This window comes from Podarcis gaigeae (assembly GCF_964106915.1).
Source record: "Podarcis gaigeae genome assembly, chromosome: 9".
Classification (NCBI taxonomy): domain Eukaryota; kingdom Metazoa; phylum Chordata; class Lepidosauria; order Squamata; family Lacertidae; genus Podarcis; species Podarcis gaigeae.
Genome location: NC_139685.1, coordinates 13,130,572 through 13,151,620, shown reverse-complemented (window position 1 = coordinate 13,151,620; position 21,049 = coordinate 13,130,572). Strand labels below are relative to the sequence as shown.

Sequence of the window (21,049 nt, the reverse complement as noted above, 5' to 3'; positions counted from 1 at the left end):
GCTTATCATGACATGTGCATGTGAACCAAATATGCAGACACAAAAAAATACCATTTCGAAAGCCATTTCTCTTCTTTAAAAGCATTTCTTACCACAGTGCACCAAATTGGAATGTTCAATATAAAAGTCACATCTCAAGTTGAGGTGCTTCTTACACAACTTATGAAAAAAACCAAACAACAACTATACACTAAAAACAATTATAAATAAGAGTCTAAAAAGCTAAAAGGTATGACAGGAGTCGACGTTTCCATAAGAGGACTCTGAGATTTCCACACAAAGGAGAGGCTACTTCACTCACACTGCAAGACAGGGGCAGCTTAATGTACATAGGACTCAAGATAATTAAATTTCTTGCATGGCCAGTGTTCTAAATCTAGGAGAAAAAGGGACCCCTCGTCACACGTCCCCCTCCAATGTGTTGATGATGGCAGTGTGGGGTTCATGAGATGTCACAGAGGGGATAAAATACAGCTGCTGTTTCTAATTTCATGTGGGGTGGGTGGCTTAAAATGCACCAAGATCAGAAGATCTAGACTGTACACCCACGGAGCTAAAATATTTTGGTTTGGCCAGAATGGGGGAATGGGGAAAGCTGGTTTCAGCCTCCTTACTCTCCCTTTCCTGAGACGCTTTTCCGCAGAAATGTAACCTTTCAAATGGACTCAAAAGCTGCATCTATTTGTAACACACACAGGTCCCAATCCAGCTCGTACGATACATATGGAAACCTATGTTATGTATTCAGTGGTCTGGGCTTGCCTGAGCTTGAGTCTGGACTAACGATTCTGAGCCCCTGTGTTCAGATTCGATACATGATATCCAATTGAAGAACATTTCAGGAATTGGGCCTCTGCCATTGGCCCTTAAACTTTGAGTCGTGATTCGCAGCTTGGAAGTTTAGGCAGCCAATCACGTTGGGAGTGGGAGTGGCCCAGGCCTTCAGAAATGTATATAAGCAGTTGGTTTTGCCCCTGTTGTCCAGTTCTGTTAATTCAATAAAGGTTCTTGCTGTTATCACTGTGTCTTGCCTCGTGGGAACCCACCTACACTTCAACCTACTTCCACATGGAACACCTTCTGCTGGGTTGGGGTGAGAGTCAGCAGCAAAACACTCAACAGGCCTTTCCTATTACTGCCTAGGGAAGAGGAAGTTTTTTTCTCTCTAAAGCATGCAACTCATGTGCAAAACAGTAGAACCGAGTGCAAAAGCCTTTCCAGAATTGTATCACTTCGGAGAGCAGGGACTCAGCTACGCAGCTTCAAATAAAACATTTTAGATGTGTTGTAAAGTGCAATATTCAAATGTGACACTAGTTGGCGAAAGTGAGCTATGCAAAATTCAATGTGTTTGTCAAAACGTGTTTGTGGTTGTTGTTTTTTAAATATTTTCACAGCATTTTTTTATACATGTGTAGATTCCACTGGGCTGGAGGGTTGAAGGTTTGCAATAGACAAAAGTACCAGTTTAGGACCCAAAAAGTTGTAGCGGTAGCAGATCTGTTTGCTTAAACCTGGCCCTGTAGAAATCGTGTAGATTTAGGAGAAAATGGTACATCCAAAGTTTTAGCTTCTGGCAGCTTCCCTCCTTCCTCCATGGCTTCCCCTCACCAATACTGGAAGTGAACCAAGTGGGAAGAAAACTGGTTTCCAGGGATCTGACCTCTGCATGTTCTTTTTGCTCCTAGCCTTAGACCCATCTACACCACTGTCTGTCGAGGGCTGGCCAATATCTGGTTTTCAACATTGTGATATATCAGCAGCTAAATACTGCAATATGCTGATATATCATGATGTCTGGCTCTGGAATGGATCTCAAATTGTCTGAAACCAGTATCGTGATCTGAACACCATATTGGACAATTTATCACTATATCGCTCCGCTCTATCTATGTCATTTCAAAATAACTGGGTTTCTACAGAGATCTTGATAGGAGACATTCTGCTGGTCTCTACAGTACCTTTCTTTCCCTTATTCTGTTTTTCAGTGTGCAAAGAGGGTTTTCTTTCACGATGAACCAGGTGAACCATCCATCCAAAATGAAATGTTACAGTTCAGGAAAAGCTTCACCACTTTATTCTGCCAGTTGTACAAACTGGCCTTAAGTTCGACAAACTGCCCAGAATGAAAATGACTGATCAGGACTCCCATTTAACTCTCAAAGAAAGGAGCTCTGTGTTGGAACATAAAGAAAAACGCAATACTAGTAATGTTCTTCTCCTTTTCGTAAGTGTAACTCTCCCAGCCTCCTCTCAGTGTTTTTTAGTTGAGACCCTCATCCAAATCTGTGTACCCTAGCCTCAGAGCATCAGATTTCCCCTCCTAAAAACTCAATATTGGACTAGAGAACATGTCTTTTATAAGCTTTTATGAACACCCCTTCTAAAGGTAGATGATGCTAGAGAGAAGGAGGTAGATGAGGTTCAAATAATATGGTCTGTGACTGAGTTCTCCAGAAACCAGATAAGCTGCTTGCTTCTATCCCAGAGTTATTGCAGAGTAACACGGTTTCACTTAAAAATAAGTTTGTCAACATTCTCTGACAGATACGTTAAATAAACCAGTAATGATTAAGCATAAAGACAACATTTACCATGAAAAAACAAGCAATTAACAACATTACATAAAAAGAATATAGGTACAATGGGATTATGCCCTATCAAATTCAGTAGGAGGGTAAGGCATACGCTTAACAGTGCAATTCTGCATATTTCTACTCAGAAGTAAGCTCCGCTGAGCTCAGTGAAGCTGACTTCCAGGTAAGTGGTAATATGAAAGCAGCCTAAAATTACAATGAGACTGAAAGTGCTTCGTGTTGGATGGACTCTGTCCTTTGTGCCAGGTGCAATCCATTGTATAAAATCTGAATATTTTTCTTATATAAAACAGGTGACTGCTTTAAGTTATATAAAAGCCATATACAACCTCAAATATCAGTGGAACTATAAGATAGAAACCCACTTCTTTAAGAACAACTGCAAGCAAAAATGTTAGTGAGGGTGTCAGAAAGTCTGTGCACAGGACAATACCCTCTTTTTTTAAAAAAACATATGTAATACTGTTCTTCAGTGAAAATTTGCTTATGATTAAGCTTTCCTGAACGTGGTAGGAGTTACTGTCTAAGTAAATGTGCATAGAACTGAGAGGCATGTTTGATTTCTCACTTTCATTGTAAATTATAGTGAAGAAAAATATGTAGACAAATTTAAGCACTTTTAAATAGCACTGATTTCAGTGGAAGGCGTTCCAGCAGAAACAATGGAGTTTAAAGGTGTATAAATCTGGCTGGTTCTGACTTAGAGTTTTAGCTAGCGTATTTCAACATCATTTTATCGTCTCTGATGTGTTAACAAGCGAGAGTGACTTTCTTTTTAACCTTTTTAAAGATCTGGCCACAGGTGGACACTTCTAAGTCCCTAATGATCCCCACAGGAAAAGGTAAAATATTTCCCATGAGAACAACTGGAGGCGAAGAATCCTTCACTTTTACTTAATCTTGCAGATATAAATGTCCCCTTCATACTTGTGCATCCCCTGAGATCAAAGCTTAGACAATGCCAGACGTATATGTTAAAATTTCCTGCTCAGTCTTAGCTAACAATTAAAATTCACCTCAAATTATTTTTTATCAAATAAATAAATGATGCACATCAGATGCAACTATGTTACATAAATCAACTGATGGTTTGGTTTTCCATCCATGCAGCAGTATGGTTAGGACATGTTATTCCCAGCCCCATAATATTTTCCAGGGTTTGATTCTCATAAGCCCCTTCCAAAATCCCCTTGGAAAAACGTCAGGTTGTCAAACACTTTGGCCTGGAATTCATTACAAAATTACAAGACCTAAAAACGTGCAGTAGTGTCAAAAGAGCTTTTTTGCATACGCTGCAAATTTCATCCATGGGGGTCTTATTCTTGACCTGAATGCAATATTGCATGATACTACAGTCAAACCTCGGTTCTTGAACAGCTCCATTATTGTACGTTTCAGCTCCAGGATGCCTAAAACCCAGAAGTTTGCAAACGTTTTTCAGAAGGCTTGCAACCAATCAGAAGCCACGTCTCAGATATCGAACAGTTCGGAAGTCGAACAGTTTTCCAGAACGGATTACATTCGACAACCAAGGTTTGACTGTACTTGCAAAAATGTATTGCTTAAATGCTGGCTGTTGCAGCCAGAAATCATAGGAGAAGGTGCACTCTGTTATTGGGGTGCTATTTAGAAAGGCCGGTTTCTGCCATGCTCTAAGTTTGGGGTCACAAGAGGTTATTCCTCGGGAGCTCCTATGTCCCTGGCTATGATGAGGTATAAAAGAAAAGTTATCATAGCAAATAGTTTTAAATCACATTCCATTTTTATGCAATCTAATTTTGCCACGAGCAGACATGTGGGCCTCAATGGAAATCTCTCCACCATAAAAGTCCCTTTGCTCTCTCTTCTGAAAAAGTGCTCCGTCTGAAGGAAGCCAGGTCTGTAATGGTTAGACCCGGCAACTGTTCTCTCTTTCTGAATTTGATCCTCAAAAAATTCAGGCACAGGAAAGACAAGTGCCCTAGAAAGTCAGGGCAAATGTCCCTATTTTCCAGGGACATTCCTGGATTTACAGAAGCCGTCCCAGTTTCTGATTTGATCCCGGAATGTCCCACTTTTCCTGAGGATGTCCCTATTTTCATCAGAGAAATGTTGGAGGGTATGGAGTTATGTGATCCCTGAACCAAGGAGATAAGCAACTGTACAACTTTTAGAAGACATCTGAAGGCAGCCCTGAATAGCAAAGTTTTTAAAATGTTTTATTATGTTTTTATATATGTTGGAAGCCGCCCAGAATGGCTGGGGCAACTCAGTCAAATGGATGGGGTATAAATAATAAAATTATGATTATGATTATGACTATTATTATTATAGAATAGGACGTCCCTGTTTTCATTGGAGAAATGCTGAGGGTATGGAATGTTATCCTGATTTCTAGCTAGAAGACACAAACTACTGGAAGCATCAAGCTAAAAATTATAAATTCCTATTCTTACACGCCCAGCTTCTTTCAGTAATGTTTCTTTTTTTAAAAAAAAAAAAGTTTGGTACCTTTAAGATTTTCTTACGATGCCCTGTGCCTTAACTTTTGAAACCGCCAGAAGGGAGGTGGTACTATCTCAAAGTTCTTGACGCAACGCTACTAATCACAGACTACTAGATCCCTCCTGTACCAATGTTGCCTCAAGCCCTGTGTACCTGATTTTGGGTCCACTGATGAGAAGCTGAGCAACCACAGGTGGCAGACGCAGTTTGGGTCTGTAGCAGTACTGACCAGGAGCAGGAAGGCCCAAAGGCCTGGCTATGGCACAGAGTCAGACCTTCACTCCAGCACTGTACTGCTGCCCGTATCCTGGCTCAGCAGACTAGAGGCAAGTTCATGCACAAGACTGCATGTGTCCTTAAGTGTGTGTGTCTGATATTTTGGACTTGACTTCTCGCCTGCTCGCCCAAATGGTCAGCTACCAACAGAGCAATACACACTTTTCGCCAGGTGCAAGAAGATGGCATACGTTTCCCTCCTTTGCTTCTTTCCTCTCCCTTTACATTTTGCCCCCCACTTTTTTTTGTCCCTGAGTCCTCGGCTCTTGAAGTCCTGTCTTCTGCTACAAGGGGGTGGTGGACAAGTTCATTTCAGTCGCCTGCGGTGTCTTTGAAAAGGCGTTTTTCTCATCGGCCAGCGAAACTGGGTTTTCGTGAACTTCCATGGCTTTCCCCGGCGCCACGCTTGCCATTTGTTCACCTCCCCGGCGTTTGCAACATTTGCAACAGTATTTTTCACAGGTGGCGCCTGTAGACACCATAACATCATCCCACGGGTCCAAGGACCGCATCCACAAGGGAAGGTAGTCCCAATTTCGCAGCTTCTCAGGCAGCTTCTCGGGCCGCTTCTTTTGAAGATAGTTGATGATGATCACAGCGAAAAAGAGAACCAGGATAGGAACACCGACACCCACGAGGTACTCCCAGCCGGCCACCGACAGACCAAAGACACCAACGGGAATCACAAGGAAGGCGATGAAAAGGTAAAAAATAGCAAACCACCTGTACTTGGCAGTTATGTTCCCCAAAACCTTGGACAGGTGGATTGGGATGCGTGTATAAGGGATTGGGTACCACAAGAGAATCCCAGAAACATTGAAAAAGAAGTGGCAGAGAGCAATCTGAAAAGACACAAAATGAAGCAAAAAGTCAGAAGAACGTTAAACCAAGTGTGACTTTCGTACAAATACCCTTGAAAGCACTATTTTCCTTCCTACATTGGATCCTCTCCTACTATTCCACCTTTTATGACCTTCAAAACTTTTTTTTTAATTAAATAATTTATTTAAACAAAATCAAATTAAGGGCCAAACTAGACATGGCATTGGAGCTTCAAGGGGAAATAAAACAATTCTTGCCATGGGGAGGGTAAGTTGGATTGGTGCCCTGTACTAATTTTCCCGACTGGAGATCTCCCCAAACTGTTATCTGTCCCACGGCAAACATACAGCTATAGCTGATATACCAGGTATGTGTGTTTTAAAAAGCAAGCCAACATATTAAAGCCTATATTCATAATTTTATAAAATGAATCGTGGTCATCTGTCAAATAGACTGAGTTAAAGAACCATGGGAGGAAATATTTAACACATGAGGTTAGTCACAACATCAGACCATGGTTTGTCATTTCATGAACGAACTTTGGGCGTGCATGTTCCCATCATCCCATCCTTCATCCTATTACACACTTACATACTTACTTCCTGTGTAGCACACATTACATCTGAAAGCGCAAACCATGGTTTATGTTTGTCCTCCGAAACAAAACTGGGAATGACATTCAAACCATGAGTTCCAACTCTGGTTTGGAGGGGAAGCACAAACCATAATTTGCCATTTGAGCCAGGAAGTGAATCGGAGTGTGCAAGGAAAAAAAGGAAAGGGAAACCAAGGGAACAAGCAAGTCCAGGGCTTATATAAGAAGAAAAAGAGTTTGGATTTGATATCCTGCTTTATCACTACCCGAAGGAGTCTCAAAGCGGCTCACATTCTCCTTTCCCTTCCTCCCCACAACAAACACTCTGTGAGGTGAGTGGGGCTGAGAGACTTCAGAGAAGTGTGACTGGCCCAAGGTCACCCAGCAGCTGCATGTGGAGGAGTGGAGACGCGAACCCGAATCCCCAGATTACGAGACTACTGCTCTTAACCACTACACCACACTGGCTCATATAAATGCCAAACCATCACAGGTTCAAGAATCTAAGAGATGTCATTTTGAACATCATCAGGTTCATCCAAAAAGTAAATATGGACGATCTTCTGTTCCTATTTTGTGCCCTCCAATGAGTACTGTGTGTTCAAATAGCATAAGACATTTATTTTTATCCAACTTGGAAACGTTATTGTGTAACATGGTTTCCAGGAGAAAATAATTTCCTGCACAAAAACAACAAAGTAGCAAGCACCTCCTTTAGCATTTCCGTACTGACCCTTGCAGACATGGAGACTTTAATAATAATAATAATAATAATAATAATAATAATAATAATAATAATAATTATTTATTATTTATACCCTGCCCATCTGGCTGGGCCTCCCCAGCCACTCTGGGCGGCTTCCATAAAAACCAAAAATACTTTAAAATGAAACGTAGCAGAAAATATACACGCAGCCACATTCACCATGTCCCTTCTCCCTTACTCCTTAGTGTAGCATGTTAAAGACTCTCTTGGAGCCCCAGGAAAACAACTACAAGCTTATTGTTAATTTCATGCTCAAAGGACTTCTCTGGATCAAAAAACCCCAAGTGCTAGAATTGCACTCACAGTTCTTTACATAAGAGATAAAGCAGTCCTGACTAGAGTAAAAGTCTTGTTCAAATTCTCCCATTTACTCTCTGTTTGGAAATAATATAAAACAGAAATCACAACTAACCTGTAAGGAAGCCTTTAATTTGTTCCCCGGACTGGCCATAGCAGCAAGAATCGCTGTTGTAGTTGTACCAATGTTGGACCCCAAAGTTAGGGGATAAGCTCGGTCGATGCTTATAACACCAATTCCTAGTTGAGGGGCAAAACAACAACGTGAATTTTATCATTATTCATATGGCACTTTGAAGACTCTAAAGTATTTCATGTTTACGGCGTCCATTACGACGGCCCTAAAACTATAAGGTTAAGAGATAGCAATTTACCTACCACCACTTAATGTCACAGCTATATCAAAACATTGCTGCATTTTTATATACAGTTTTTTTATTTCTTAAATTTATGTACCACCCTTCATCCGAAGACTTTTTACAACATAAAAAGACAGAATGGAAAGACAAAGCAAAAAAACGAAAACAAAAACATACCCAATACCTCTTCTCCCACAAAGACATTTAAAAGGCCATGGGCGGTTTAATCAGCCCAAGGCCTGGTTATAGAGGAACATTTTCGCCTGACACCTAAAGCTATTTAACAAAAGCACCAAGCTAGCTTCTCTGTGGAGAGCGTTTGCAGGAGCCATTGCAGGAAAAGCTCATTCTCCTGTTATCGCCCTCCAGACCTCTTGTGGAGGAGACACACAAAGAAAGACCTCAGATTCCAATTGCAGGGTCTGCGTTGGTTCATATGGGATCCTTGAGGCATTGTGGTTCTGAGCCATTTAATGCTTTATAGGTCCAAACCAGCCCTTTGAATTGGGCCCAAAAATTAATTTGCAGCCAGTGCAGTTGGGCCAGGATCGGTGTTCTATGCTGAAAACATCTTGCCGCTGAATTCTGCACCAGCCGAATTTTCTGAATCGTCATTAAAGGCAGTCCCATGCAGTCCCATGCATAGAATAGAATATTTGTATTATTGTGTCCACAGTAAAACTCCGTTTCTTTCAAGCCCCCATTTTGGAAGCATGGCAATGGGCTGGTCAGTCTAAAGCCACAAGTCATAAGAAATGGGGAGCAGTGGGGGGGGGGAGGAATGTTTCCATTTCTATGCCATAGTCTACCACTAGAGATCTAGGCAGGTCTATCGTGTAGATTTGTTTTTGTTTATTTAAAAGATCTGACAAAAATATACATGGTATTATATAAAAACCTGGAATTACCTCATTTGCTCCTAACTTTAGTAGCTGAAAGTTAGGCTAATTCAACACCCCCACCCCAAAAACCGCTACTTAAAATGCTTCCACACAACACTTACCAACAAGTGGAGTAATAGCAGATGTGAACACGGAACTGCTCTGAACAACAAAAGTCATGAAAGCACCAACTAACATGGCCATGTATCCTGTCAACCAAGCAAATGGATAAGGAAAATCTGGAAAACAAAAGTACAGGAGGCATCAGAGTCAGAATATTCTGCTCAAAATTATGTGTGGAACTGTTTAGCTAAACACCAAGGTGCCCTACTTAAACCACTTGCCAGACAACTTGAAAGTCATTTGATCTTTACCTGAAATAAGAAGCTAAAAGGTGGTGACTTGTCCTCTAGGTATGTTTGCCTCATAGTACACTTTCTGTGTTTGGAAAGTTTAAAGTAAATTTGTTGCCTTTTCCTGCTTGGCACCCTACCTTCTGAATCACAGAGCTTGGAGTGCAACCATTATATATTATTTGAATCAGGGTGAGGGATACTTTACTGGGTCAAGCTGAAATGTCCCCTGCCTCATAAATTTACTGCAGAATAAAGTTTCTTTCACAAACATCCTGTCGTATAATTCTGATCTCCTACTTCAGTAAGTGTGTAAATACTGTAAAGGCCAAACAGATGGGTCTCTTCCACCCAACTGGCCCCTCAGCAGAAGAAAAATTGCCAACTGGTTGGGAAAACTCACATATCCAAATTGGAAAAGGACCACAGGAAGCAGCTTCCATACAGCTTCATTCATGTATGATGAGTGTCAAAAAAATTCTAGGGCTTCTAACATTTCCCCGCTCTATGCAGCCCAGTCCTTTTCATTTGGTGATATATAAAGGTAAAGGTAAAGGGACCCCTGACCATTAGGTCCAGTCGTGACTGACTCTGGGGTTGCGGCACTCATCTCGCTTTACTGGCCGAGGGAGCTGGCGTACAGCTTCCGGGTCATGTGGCCAGCATGACTAAGCCGCTTCTGGTGAACCAGAGCAGTGCACAGAAACGCCGTTTACCTTCCCGCCAGAGTGGTACCTATTTATCTACTTGCACTTTGACGTGCTTTTGAACTGCTAGGTTGGCAGGAGCAGGGACCGAGCAATGGCAGCTCACCCCGTTGCGGGGATTTGAACTGCCGACCTTCTGATCGGCAAGCCCTAGGCTCTGTGGTTTAACCCACAGTGTCACCTGCGTCCCTTGTTGATATATAGGTACAGGCAAAAGCAGGAATGGGGAAATATTTCGGTTTGCTCCACAATTTAGAGTGAACCTTCCTGGTCTGTATCCAATGGATCAGGCAGCCATCTTTCTTTCTTTTTTCCATACAGTGTCCCTGTAAACTCATCCCCACAGGTACATAGAAGCAACTGGGTTTTTTCTCTCCATACAATTACCGATGGAGAGATGGTACCTCATAGCATACTGTTGCTTCCAGGGACTTATTGGTCAAAAGTTTTTAACAAGCCTGGCAAGCAGCAGCAAATGATTTTTAAGAGGGGAAGAGAAAGAGCCATGGAAGCCTTCAGACCACTTTCTAAGCGCTTTATAGTTTTTTTAAAAAAAATTAAATTATGCAGGTGTGGGGTTTTTTTGTTTCTTTCTTTTGGATTTTGCCTTTAAAAAAAATTTGACAGAATGGGCTTGCCTGGCCACTTATGACCAGGGACGAGAGCTGGATAAAAACCGTTCTGTCCCTCCAGAGACAAAAATATATGACCCACTTGGGTGCATGTTGCACTAGCTTTTATTGATTCCACTGCATTATGGACAAGAAAAGCCATTATACATTGTGCTTAACGTATTTCTACTTGTAATAAAAAGAGAGAGAGAGATTGTTACCCGTGTTGAATGTCTTCTTGATAATATTTGCTACTTGTCCTTGCAGTACGGAATTCAGTAATTTAACGATGAGGATCAGGCAAACACACAGACAGAGCAGCGAGAAGGCAAGGAGGATGAGGCCGACGGCAGTTTCTGAGAGACCTGAGTCTACAAAAATGTGATTACCTATAGGAGGAGGAGAGATACAGAATTTTTAGTTACACACACACACAATTAGTCTGCTCTGGGAGCTGTCAAGTTTGCATGTTATTCCCTATGCAAGTGCAACTCCCCTCACCTCCATGGTGACGCTGCACGTGGAAACAATGATAACAAAAAAAAACCTTTCCTATATCTATCCATCCAAAATATACCAATGCTATACAGTGGACGCTCGGGTTGCGAATGTGATCCATGCAGGATGCACGTTTGTAACCCGCGTCTGTGCACGCGAAGGTTACAGTTCCGCACCTGAATTCTGAATTCTGCAACCTGAAGCAGCTGTAACCTGAGGTATGACTGTACAGTGGTACCTCGGGTTACATACGCTTCAGGTTACAGACTCCGCTAACCCAGAAATAATAGTACCTCAGGTTAAGAACTTTGCTTCAGGATTAGACCACAAATTGTGCTCCAGCGGTGCAGCAGCAGCAGGAGGCCCCATTAGCCAAAGTGGTTCTTCAGGTTAAGAACAGTTTCAGGTTACGAACGGACCTCCGGAATGAATTAAGTACTTAACCCGAGGTACCACTGTATTTCCCAAGGGGTCTACCTATTCTGGCATGCACTGGGGCAGTTAGATGAGATACACTGCATGTTTTACATTGCGTTTGAACTTTTGCAGTTTTGACAACATCAATGGCATAGAACAGGCATGTCCAACTTGAAGTAGGCTGTGATCTACGATCTAATATGAAAACTGGCAGTGATCTACCACCCAGGGATGGGTACAGTGTGGGCAAGCAGGTACTGGCTGCTTCCCCCGAGGGGGCAGGCACACGATCTACGAACATTCATCCCACGATCAACTGATCGATCGCAATTGACACATTGGACATGCCTGGCATTGAAGAACTACTAGTCTTGGCTGTCTCTGAGTGCAAACCCAGGTCATCAAGTCTGAACTTCCACAGCCGCTGCCCACACTGAACTGCCATGGGCAGACTGGCAGCAATAGCAGCAGATACGTTCAATGCCAGGGATCAGCAAACTTTTTCAGCAGCGGGCCAGTCCACTTTCCCTCAGACCTTGGGGGGGTGGACTATATTTTTGGGGGGAAATGGCCCACAAATATCCCAGAGATGCGTTTTAAATAAAAGCACACATTCTACTCATGTAAAAACACCAGGCAGGCCCCACAAATAACCCAGAGATGCGTTTTAAATATAAGGGCACATTCTACTCATGTAAAAACACGCTGATTCCCGGACCGTCCGCGAGCCGGATTTAGAAGGCGATTGGGCCAGATCCGGCCTCCGGGCCTTAGTTTGCCTACCCATGTTCTATGTTTAAGGTAATACTTTATTACACTGCATTTTTGTATATATATATTTTCTTATACACATCCTTCCCACTCACCTTCCCCCTTTTTTCTCTATATCACTTTATTTCTTCATAATTTACATTCTTTCAATAAAATATTAATATTAGAAAAGATAATACTTTATTCTCTTGCTCATTATGCTTCTATGCGTTTTATATCTGATGTCCTTTAGTAATGTTTTTTCTTTTGAAATGTTAAAGTGAATATGTTAACTTTGCTGCGTTACTTTTGCATTCTGTACTTGACATTCTTTGTAAATTAATAATAATAATAATAATAATAATAATAATAATAATAATAACAACAATTTATACCCCACCCATCTGGGATTCGAACCGCCAACCTTTCGATCGGCAAGTCCTAGGCGCTGAGGCTTTTACCCACAGCGTCACCCGCTGTGGTGCGTCCTATAGAGCAAAAAATACGGTATATTGCCTCCCCCCCCCCAAACACTCTCTCTCACACTGAACACTTCATTTTTGTACAGGCATACCTTCGCTCAGAATGGCACCACTGCAACGTTTGAATCACACCCATTGAAAGAGAGCCATTGCCATAATATTTTATATTCTGCTGTCTCTGCGAAGAGGTTTTACAATGCAAGGGGCAGAGATGGGCTGCTGGACTCGAAAGCCCGAAAAAGCTCTGCGTTACGAGATACAGAAAGCGGTATTTCACTTACATTTTTTAATATATTCTGTGGTGGAAATATTTCGTATCGTCCAGGTCAAGTTTCCATCTCTCCAACAGAGGTCTGGGGAGGTGCAATTTTCCCACGGTGGGATAGTAACATTCATTGGATCCTAGACATCAACAAATAAAGCAGACCAATGAAATAAACGCTCCACATTTATTTATTTATTAAACTTATAATCTCACCCTTTCCCTGCAAAGGAGCCCAGCGTTGCCAAACATGTTATGAAATTATTATTATTATTATTATTATTAACGTATTTAAAACAATTCCAGTACAGATGCAGACTGGGAAAGATCTCAGGGGTTTTTTTTTTGTAATGATCTATTGCACATCTCAAAAGCACAACAACAAAGAACTCATTACAATGGTGAAAGTAGGATACCTCTAATGGATGAGTCCTCTATTGGCCTCTCTCCCACACTCATCATAATGAAAAATATTCTATTAATGAGGCTAATAATAATATTATTAATCTACCTTGTCAAGTTAGTAATGTATTTGAGCACTATAAAGCATTATACAATTGCTAAGTAGTATGATTGTTCCAGTCCAAACAATGAATCTCAATGCTAAATCTCCCTTCCTTCCTTCCTTTTCCTTCCTTCCTTCCTCTCCCTCTCTTAGCTCTTAATCCTCGTTTCTTACCCTGGGAGACCTTCCCTTCCCTATTTTTTATTTTTTAAATTGTTTCATAATAATCAAATTTAATGAAAAGTTTGGTATTAATCAAATTAGAATAAAATTGTGTTTCAAAGATCTAGATTTCAGTAGCTGTAAGGCAGTGATATGATACCCCAACGCAATATTTATAATCTTCGAAAGAAGAATTGTAAAGCCAATTTCAGCATATATATATAGTCAGTCAGATGGACTGCTTATTTAATGATGATACAATATCTAATGTACATTATGGAACATAGGAACATAATACTTACCACTTCGGTCTTGGTTTCGCACCAAGTTAGCACTAGGCTTTTGTTCTTTGCTTCCTCATCACCTGTAGCAATTGCACTTATCACCGATTTATCAAGCTGTTAAAGCAAATGGAAAATAAGGTTTGGTTTATTTCATCATTTAATAATACAGTGGTGCCCCGCAAGGCGAACGCCTCGCAAGACGGAAAACCCGCTAGACGAAAGGGTTTTCCGTTTTGGAGGCGCTTCGCAAAACGAATTTCCCTATGGGCTTGCTTCGCAAGACGAAAATGTCTTGCGAGTTCCTGCGGGGTTTTTTCGCTCCCCCCCCCTTTTCCTAAGCCGCTAAGCTGCTTATCCGCTGATAAGCTGCTTAACAGCTAATCGCTAAAAGCCGCTAAACCGCTAATAGCGCTAATCCGCTAAGCTGTCAATGGGCTTGCTTCGCAAGACGAAAAAACCGCTATATGAAGAGCCTCACGGAACGGATTAATTTCGTCTTGCGAGGCACCACTGTACATTCCTCCTAAGTTGCATCTCTTTGTCACACTCTACTAGAACCGAATAACACTAGCCAGGGCAAGCTAGGCAGATAGGAATGGTCTCATTTAAAACCTGGCCAGGGGCAAGTGGTTATCTGCACTACTTGCAAGAAATTCCCTAACAGCTGTTCGACATTGGAACCTATGACCAGGGCTGGTGGGGTAGACTCCCTTTGCTGAAAATATTCATCCATTAGTTTGGGATGCTCAAGCACTGAATTCTCTGTGTTTCACAGAGCTTGTTTTAGCTCACCTCCACGACTCCTTCCAACCAATTCTAATCTATTTTTATTGTAATGTTGTGAGGCTTTCATGTTTATTATGTCAGGAAACTGAAACACTGTACTTTTCTGTGTATAAGACTCGGGGGGGTTTTCTTTAGAATTATGTGTAAAACTGTGGGTTGTCTTATACATGGGGCAATCTCAACCCTATTTTATTAAGTTGGAGTCCCTATTTTCTTAAACTGGAGTCCCTAAAAATAGGGGGCGTCTTATACACGAAAAAAATACGAGAGAGAGAGAGAAAGAGAGGGTTTATAATCAGTTCTCAGCTACTGATCCTGTTTTCCCTCTTATACTTTGAAGTCAAGCTATGAAGGCAAAGTGCACATTCTGAGAAGCATATTTTTCAAAAACTCATGTGAATAACAATAACATCTGCTCAGAAGCTTTTCCTCCATAAGAACGACAATACTATTAGGGAGGGAGAAGTCATATCTGAATACCTAAAGATGCTTCGGCAAATATCAACTAACTGAGGAAAGAGCCTACCTGGATTATAAGTTTTGTAAGTGGATCAGTGATCACTTTCAGCAGCTGAGGGGCATCTTCCCCACTTTCAAGCTGAAATGAGTTCATAATGACATTGGTGAGGTGATAAAGATAGTGTGTGGCCACTTCAATAGGCAATAGGACAGCCACTGACAGCCAGTTGAAGAAATCGTGGATTGTTGCTCCGGCGAAGGCCCTGCAGAAAAAGCAAAGGAAGACAAAAGGGTAAACCCACATGCTGGAAGACACCAAAGAAAGGTAAATTAACATTCTTTTAAGAGAAAAGAGCAAGTGATCTACTCTTTACCATGGTAGATTAACATACCCTGCAACACCTCTCTGATTAATCTAGGGAAGTCCTAAGGAAAAGTGGGGCATTCGGGGATCAAATCAGAAACCGGGAAGACTTCTGTAAATCTAGGACTGTCCCCGGAACATAGGGACACTTGGAGGGTCTGGATTAAGAACAAGAGATTTGCCACCTCATTGCTCAAGCTTCCTATTGCTGAGCATTCCTGGCTTCTACAGATGGCAGGAAGTCTCAGGGGTGGTGATACTTGGTCCTGGTTCACAACTGAGGAGGTAAAGGTAAAGGGAACCCTGATCATTAGGTCCAGTCGCAGACAACTCTGGAGTTGCGGCGCTCATCTCCCTTTATTGGCCGAGGGAGCAGGTGTACAACTTCCGGGTCATGTGGCCAGCATGACCAAGCCGCTTCTGGTGAACCAGAGCAGCACACGGAAACACCGTTTACCTTCCCACCGGAGTGGTACCTATTTATCTACTTGCACTGCATGCTGTTGAACTGCTAGGTTGACAGGAGCTGGGACCGAGCAACGGGAGCTCACCCGTCACAGGGATTTGAACCACTGACCTTCTGATCAGCAAGCCCTAGGCTCTGTGGTTTAACCCACAGCACCACCCATGGTCAGGTAAAGCGACCCCTGACCATTAGGTCCAGTCATGGCCGACTCTGGGGTTGTGGCGCTCATCTCGCTTTACTAGCAAAGGGAGCTGGCGTACAACTTCCGGGTCATGTGGCCAGCACTCGCTTCTCAGGAGTGGTGCTACTTAGTCCTGCTTCACAACTGAGGAGAGAGCCCTGGAAACCTATGCTGCTTTCAAAACAGAGGCGCCAAGTTGCGCCCAAGATTGAGGGGGCCCGTCACACAATGCGCTCTTGCGGCATCCCGTGCCTGGCATGTGGTGTGTGTGTGATGTCACATTTTGGGGGTGGCCAGCGGCCTCATCACTGAGGGGCCCTGGCCTCCCTCCCATCGGATATTGTGGGGGCCAAAGGCATTTCGTCCTTACAAGGTCGGCAGCCCTGTCTCAAAACATCTGCTTCGTTTGCAAATATGCAGAGAGAAAAGCACAACGATGTTTGCCATGTGGTGCAGATAGCCCGAGACAACTTCAACAGGAAATGGCACCAATGCTCAAAGTCAGTTAAAGAAGCTGTGCAGCATGAGATAAAACCCCATCAGGGAAACTCTGAGCACTCCAAACCAACCACCAATTGATAATACAATCATCAGGCAAATTATTAATTCTTGGATTCAGTAATAAAAGATTAATAACGACCAATCTCACAACGCTGTTTTATGACAAGGACTGTATAAAAAGGTTACTGTACAAATGTAGGGTAGATATGATTTGGCTTAAGAAGATTTATTTGTGACGTCAATCTCACAATCCCAGGGCACAATACACAAACAAGCAGCACATGCTCCCCAACACAAGGTGTGGCAGTCATATGGACACAGGAACAACACAAAGTTCATTCATCTAAATAAGACCACAAACTCTTCCCCTGCACAATTAGCTGTGCTACGGCTCAGTGGCGCTGTGGGTTAAACCACAGAGCCTAGGACTTGCCGATCAGAAGGTCGGCAGTTTGAATCCCCACGATGGGGTGAGCTCCTGTTGCTCGGTTCCTGCTCCTGCCAACCTAGCAGTTTGAAAGTACGTCAAAGTGCAAGTTGATAAATAGGTACCACTCTGGTGGGAAGGTAAACGGCATTTCTGTGTGCTGCTCTGGTTCACCAGAAACGGCTTAGTCATGCTGGCCAAATGACCCAGAAGCTGCACGCCGGCTCCCTCGGCCAGTAAAGCGAGATGAGTGCCGCAACCCCAGAGTCGGCCATGACTGGACCTAATGGTCAGGGGTCCCTTTACCTTTACCGCTCAGTGCAGATGCACCCTATACAAGAAGGTGCTTTCACTAGTCATGTTAGTTGCTTGTAAGTATTGTAGGATGTTATAATATTAACAATTTTTTTTATAAAAATAAAAGGCAACTAGCGAAGTAGTAATGCTCGTGTTTTTCTTTGACAACAGAGAACTGCCACATTGGGCAACAACCATTTTAGTTTCAATGGGTCGAGAAGGGGAGCATGGTATGAGGAGAAATGGAATGGCTGAGGGAATCACTGTTATCCTGTGCTCAAGGGTCCCCAGACTATAAAGGCGCATATTTTTGGGGATACGTCACCCCTGCATATTAGTACTGCTGCAAGGCTTCAACCAATATTCATCTGGCCCAATTATTGCACATTTTGCAGATGCGTAACGCATTCTTGTGTGCTAAGAGGAGTTGTCCTAAGCATGTAGCCGCTGAGGGTAGGGTGAGAAAGGTGGAAAACAGAGTGACATACTTTATTTTTTACTATTTTAATTTTATAGATAATATAGGAAGCAATCAGTGTTTTTCTCAACTGTCCAGTAAAAGAAACTGTTTAATCAAATTTATATACCATGCTTCATCAGGGGGTTTCACAGAATATCAGGCAATACTGTAATGCAGCATAAATAAAAATGTCATTGCATACATTTTGGGAATTTCTACAGTTAAATATCACAACCTGCTCCTATAATCGATTGTAGCTTAAGTTTAAAACACTGGTACCTTCTAAACTGGTTCCTGTCTCCAGCTTGCATGAGCGCCACAACGGTGTTTGTGACGGAAGTACCAATATTGGCTCCCATCATGATCGGAATTGCGTGCCGAACACTGAGTACTGCAAGATATTGGAAGCAACAGATGAAAAATGGAAGGTATGGGCAGTGTTGGCATCTACAGTACATTGAACCAACTTAGGACCTTCCTTTGTTCTTGAGACACAAAAGTAACTAACTTGAGGATCAGAAAGCTTGTTTTGCACTAATCAGAATATGGAGAAAGCACCAACTGTTGAGTTTAGAACATGGCTAAATGAGATCACAGTGGGGTTCGGATCTAAGTCATCTGCCAAAACATTACAACCCAATTCCCAACAGGTTATTGACTGCGTCTTATATTTTAGACTTCCAGGGCTGCCTTTTCCCCTGTCATTTCCCCCCTCCCCCTTGATCAAATGATTGAAATATAGGCTCTGCAACCACAGACTGACCTTGGCTCTTCCCACAACATTGCTCCTAAGAGTCCCTTCCTACCCAGGGCTACAAAATCCAGACCAAGTCTCACACAACTTAAAAGAGTTACTCAGAAAGGCAGCGTTCTATCAGGTGTACTTCCTCCTGTCTTTACAACAGAAAAGGCACACCAAACACATTGTCTGTTCCTGTTTTCAATATGATATTCCCATAGTAGTTTTTTATGAAAATGCTTTTCCAATATCCCCTTTTCTCTCTATATTTGTGCCTGCACAACTTTCAGGATGACCTGAACAAATCTATAATCATAGAATTTATTTATTTATTTATTTATTTAAAGATTTTCTTGTTTTACAGAAGTATGTGTAATGTCTCTTGTATTTTTTCCATGTAACATTTTTATAAATCTGTTTCATTTGTTGAGACATTAGGGGGAGAAAAAAGGGGTGGAGGGGGAAAGATGGGAGGGGTGGAGTGGGGTGGTGATGTTTCTAATATGCTTAATGTATGTAGGGTTTGGTGTCAGCGTTGCTTGTGCTGTTCACTTGTGTTCCTTTGGTGGTGAGAGAGGTTGGGGTTGGCCTAGGGTGTGGTTGTTTGTTTGTGATTGGCTGTGGGGGTCTTTGTTTTCGTGTGTGAGTGGGGTGGGTGGGTGTTTTGGATCAGGTTTATCCATATTGATTTGTATGCTGTTGGTGGATTATTGTCATTGTCTTGTTGGGCTGTGTATGTGATAAAGGGGAGCCATACCGGGGTAAATGCATCTTCTTCTGTTTGTCCCCGTGTCAGTTTCAGTTTATTGGTTATTTTTTCTAGTAGGGCTGTTTCCCATACTATTTGGTACCATTGGTCCATGCTTACTCCTGACAGGTCTCTCCAGTGTCTGGTTATGGTGTTTCTGGCTGCTGAAAGTAGGTGGGTTATGAGTTCTTTGTGGTGTAAATGGGCATTGTTGTCTTGGAAGATGTTTAGTAGGGCCAATTCTGGGGTGATGTCTAATACTTGCTTAGTTATTTTAAATATTTCTTGTATGGCTGTTATAATCATAGAATTGTAGATTTGGAAGAGACCCCAAGGGATGACCCCCTGCAATGCAAGAATTTCAACTAAAACATCCATTAACTACCAATCCTTTGTACCATTAACCTACTTGAAGAGGACACCATGCTGACGATGATGGATGAGGACGTGCTTGAGCTCTGCACCATGACTGTCACCAGAAGGCCAATCACTACGCCTGCAAGAGGATTTGCTAACACGGAGCCTTCTTTGAAGATGTCCCCTGCTGCTTTGCCTACAAAAAAAGATAGATTGTGTCTTTGAATAACATAATTGCTACCTATATCCAGACAACCCAGTTTCCAACTTCTAAATGGTTCCAACATCTAAAAAAATGTAGTATAAACACCGACAGCTGGGAAACACTGGCCTGCGGTCGCTCCAATTGGAGAACAGCCTTGACCAAAGGTGACATGGCCTTTGAAGACGCTCAAACTCAGGGCAAAAGGGAGAAATGTGCTAAGAGGAAGGCACACTTAGCAAACCCTCACCACCCAGAAACACATGTCCCCACTGTGGGAGGATGTTATCTGGATCCAGAATTGGCCTCCACAGTCACTTACGGACTCACTGTTAAAACCGTGTTTATGGAAGACAATCTTACTTGGCTACGAGTGATCGCCAAAGAAGAAGACCTATATGTAGAAAACCCAGTTTCCAATTTTCTGTCGTGCTTTTTGTGAGCAGGATGAAGAGGCCAGGGGGCAGCTCTGCGTATTGTGGCAGGGGTGATTATTGACTCACCAAAGGTATTTCATCTGCCATTAAATAGAGATTACCCCCACCCCCAGAGAACCCAACTCTTATGCCTCCTGTATAAAATATTTTGGCTGCCGTTCATTCATGTAAGGAAGAGTAAATAACTGCTTGCTCTGATGCAAAGGCAAAACCACCCCAAGACTTAGGGCAGGCTTCCTCAAACTCGGCCCTCCAGATGTTTTGAGACTACAATTCCCATCATCCCTGACTACTGGTCCTGCTAGCTAGGGATCATGGGAGTTGTAGGCCAAAAACATCTGGAGGGCCAAGTTTCAGGAAGCCTTAGGGCTTATATCGAGACTTCCTCTTGTCCCATTCCTTCCCCCCAAGTAAAACCACTCTTTGGTGCTCAATTGAAGCAAACAGCCATTTGGGTTTCCCCCAGATTGCTGTTTGTTCCTATCTATTGCTAAAGAGCAGGTTTTCCCTTAGAAAG

At 42.5% G+C, this 21,049-nt stretch overlaps 1 protein-coding gene across 2 annotated transcripts in view; it reads right to left on the bottom strand.

The window, feature by feature from the left end:
* Nucleotides 1-2,054: 2,054 nt before the first annotated feature.
* SLC34A2 (solute carrier family 34 member 2) overlaps nucleotides 2,055-21,049 on the bottom strand; it is a 30,411-nt gene continuing 11,416 nt past the window's right edge. For both annotated transcript variants that reach the window (XM_083754957.1, XM_083754958.1), the window contains exons 5-13: nucleotides 19,946-20,089; nucleotides 18,329-18,440; nucleotides 15,421-15,616; nucleotides 14,127-14,222; nucleotides 13,177-13,297; nucleotides 10,970-11,137; nucleotides 9,200-9,316; nucleotides 7,953-8,077; nucleotides 2,055-6,199 (exon numbers count right to left, since the gene is read on the bottom strand). In XM_083754957.1, the coding sequence (XP_083611083.1) occupies nucleotides 5,642-6,199; nucleotides 7,953-8,077; nucleotides 9,200-9,316; nucleotides 10,970-11,137; nucleotides 13,177-13,297; nucleotides 14,127-14,222; nucleotides 15,421-15,616; nucleotides 18,329-18,440; nucleotides 19,946-20,089 (1,637 nt within the window). In that variant the 3' untranslated portion in view covers nucleotides 2,055-5,641. The remainder of the gene's footprint in view (nucleotides 6,200-7,952; nucleotides 8,078-9,199; nucleotides 9,317-10,969; nucleotides 11,138-13,176; nucleotides 13,298-14,126; nucleotides 14,223-15,420; nucleotides 15,617-18,328; nucleotides 18,441-19,945; nucleotides 20,090-21,049) is intronic.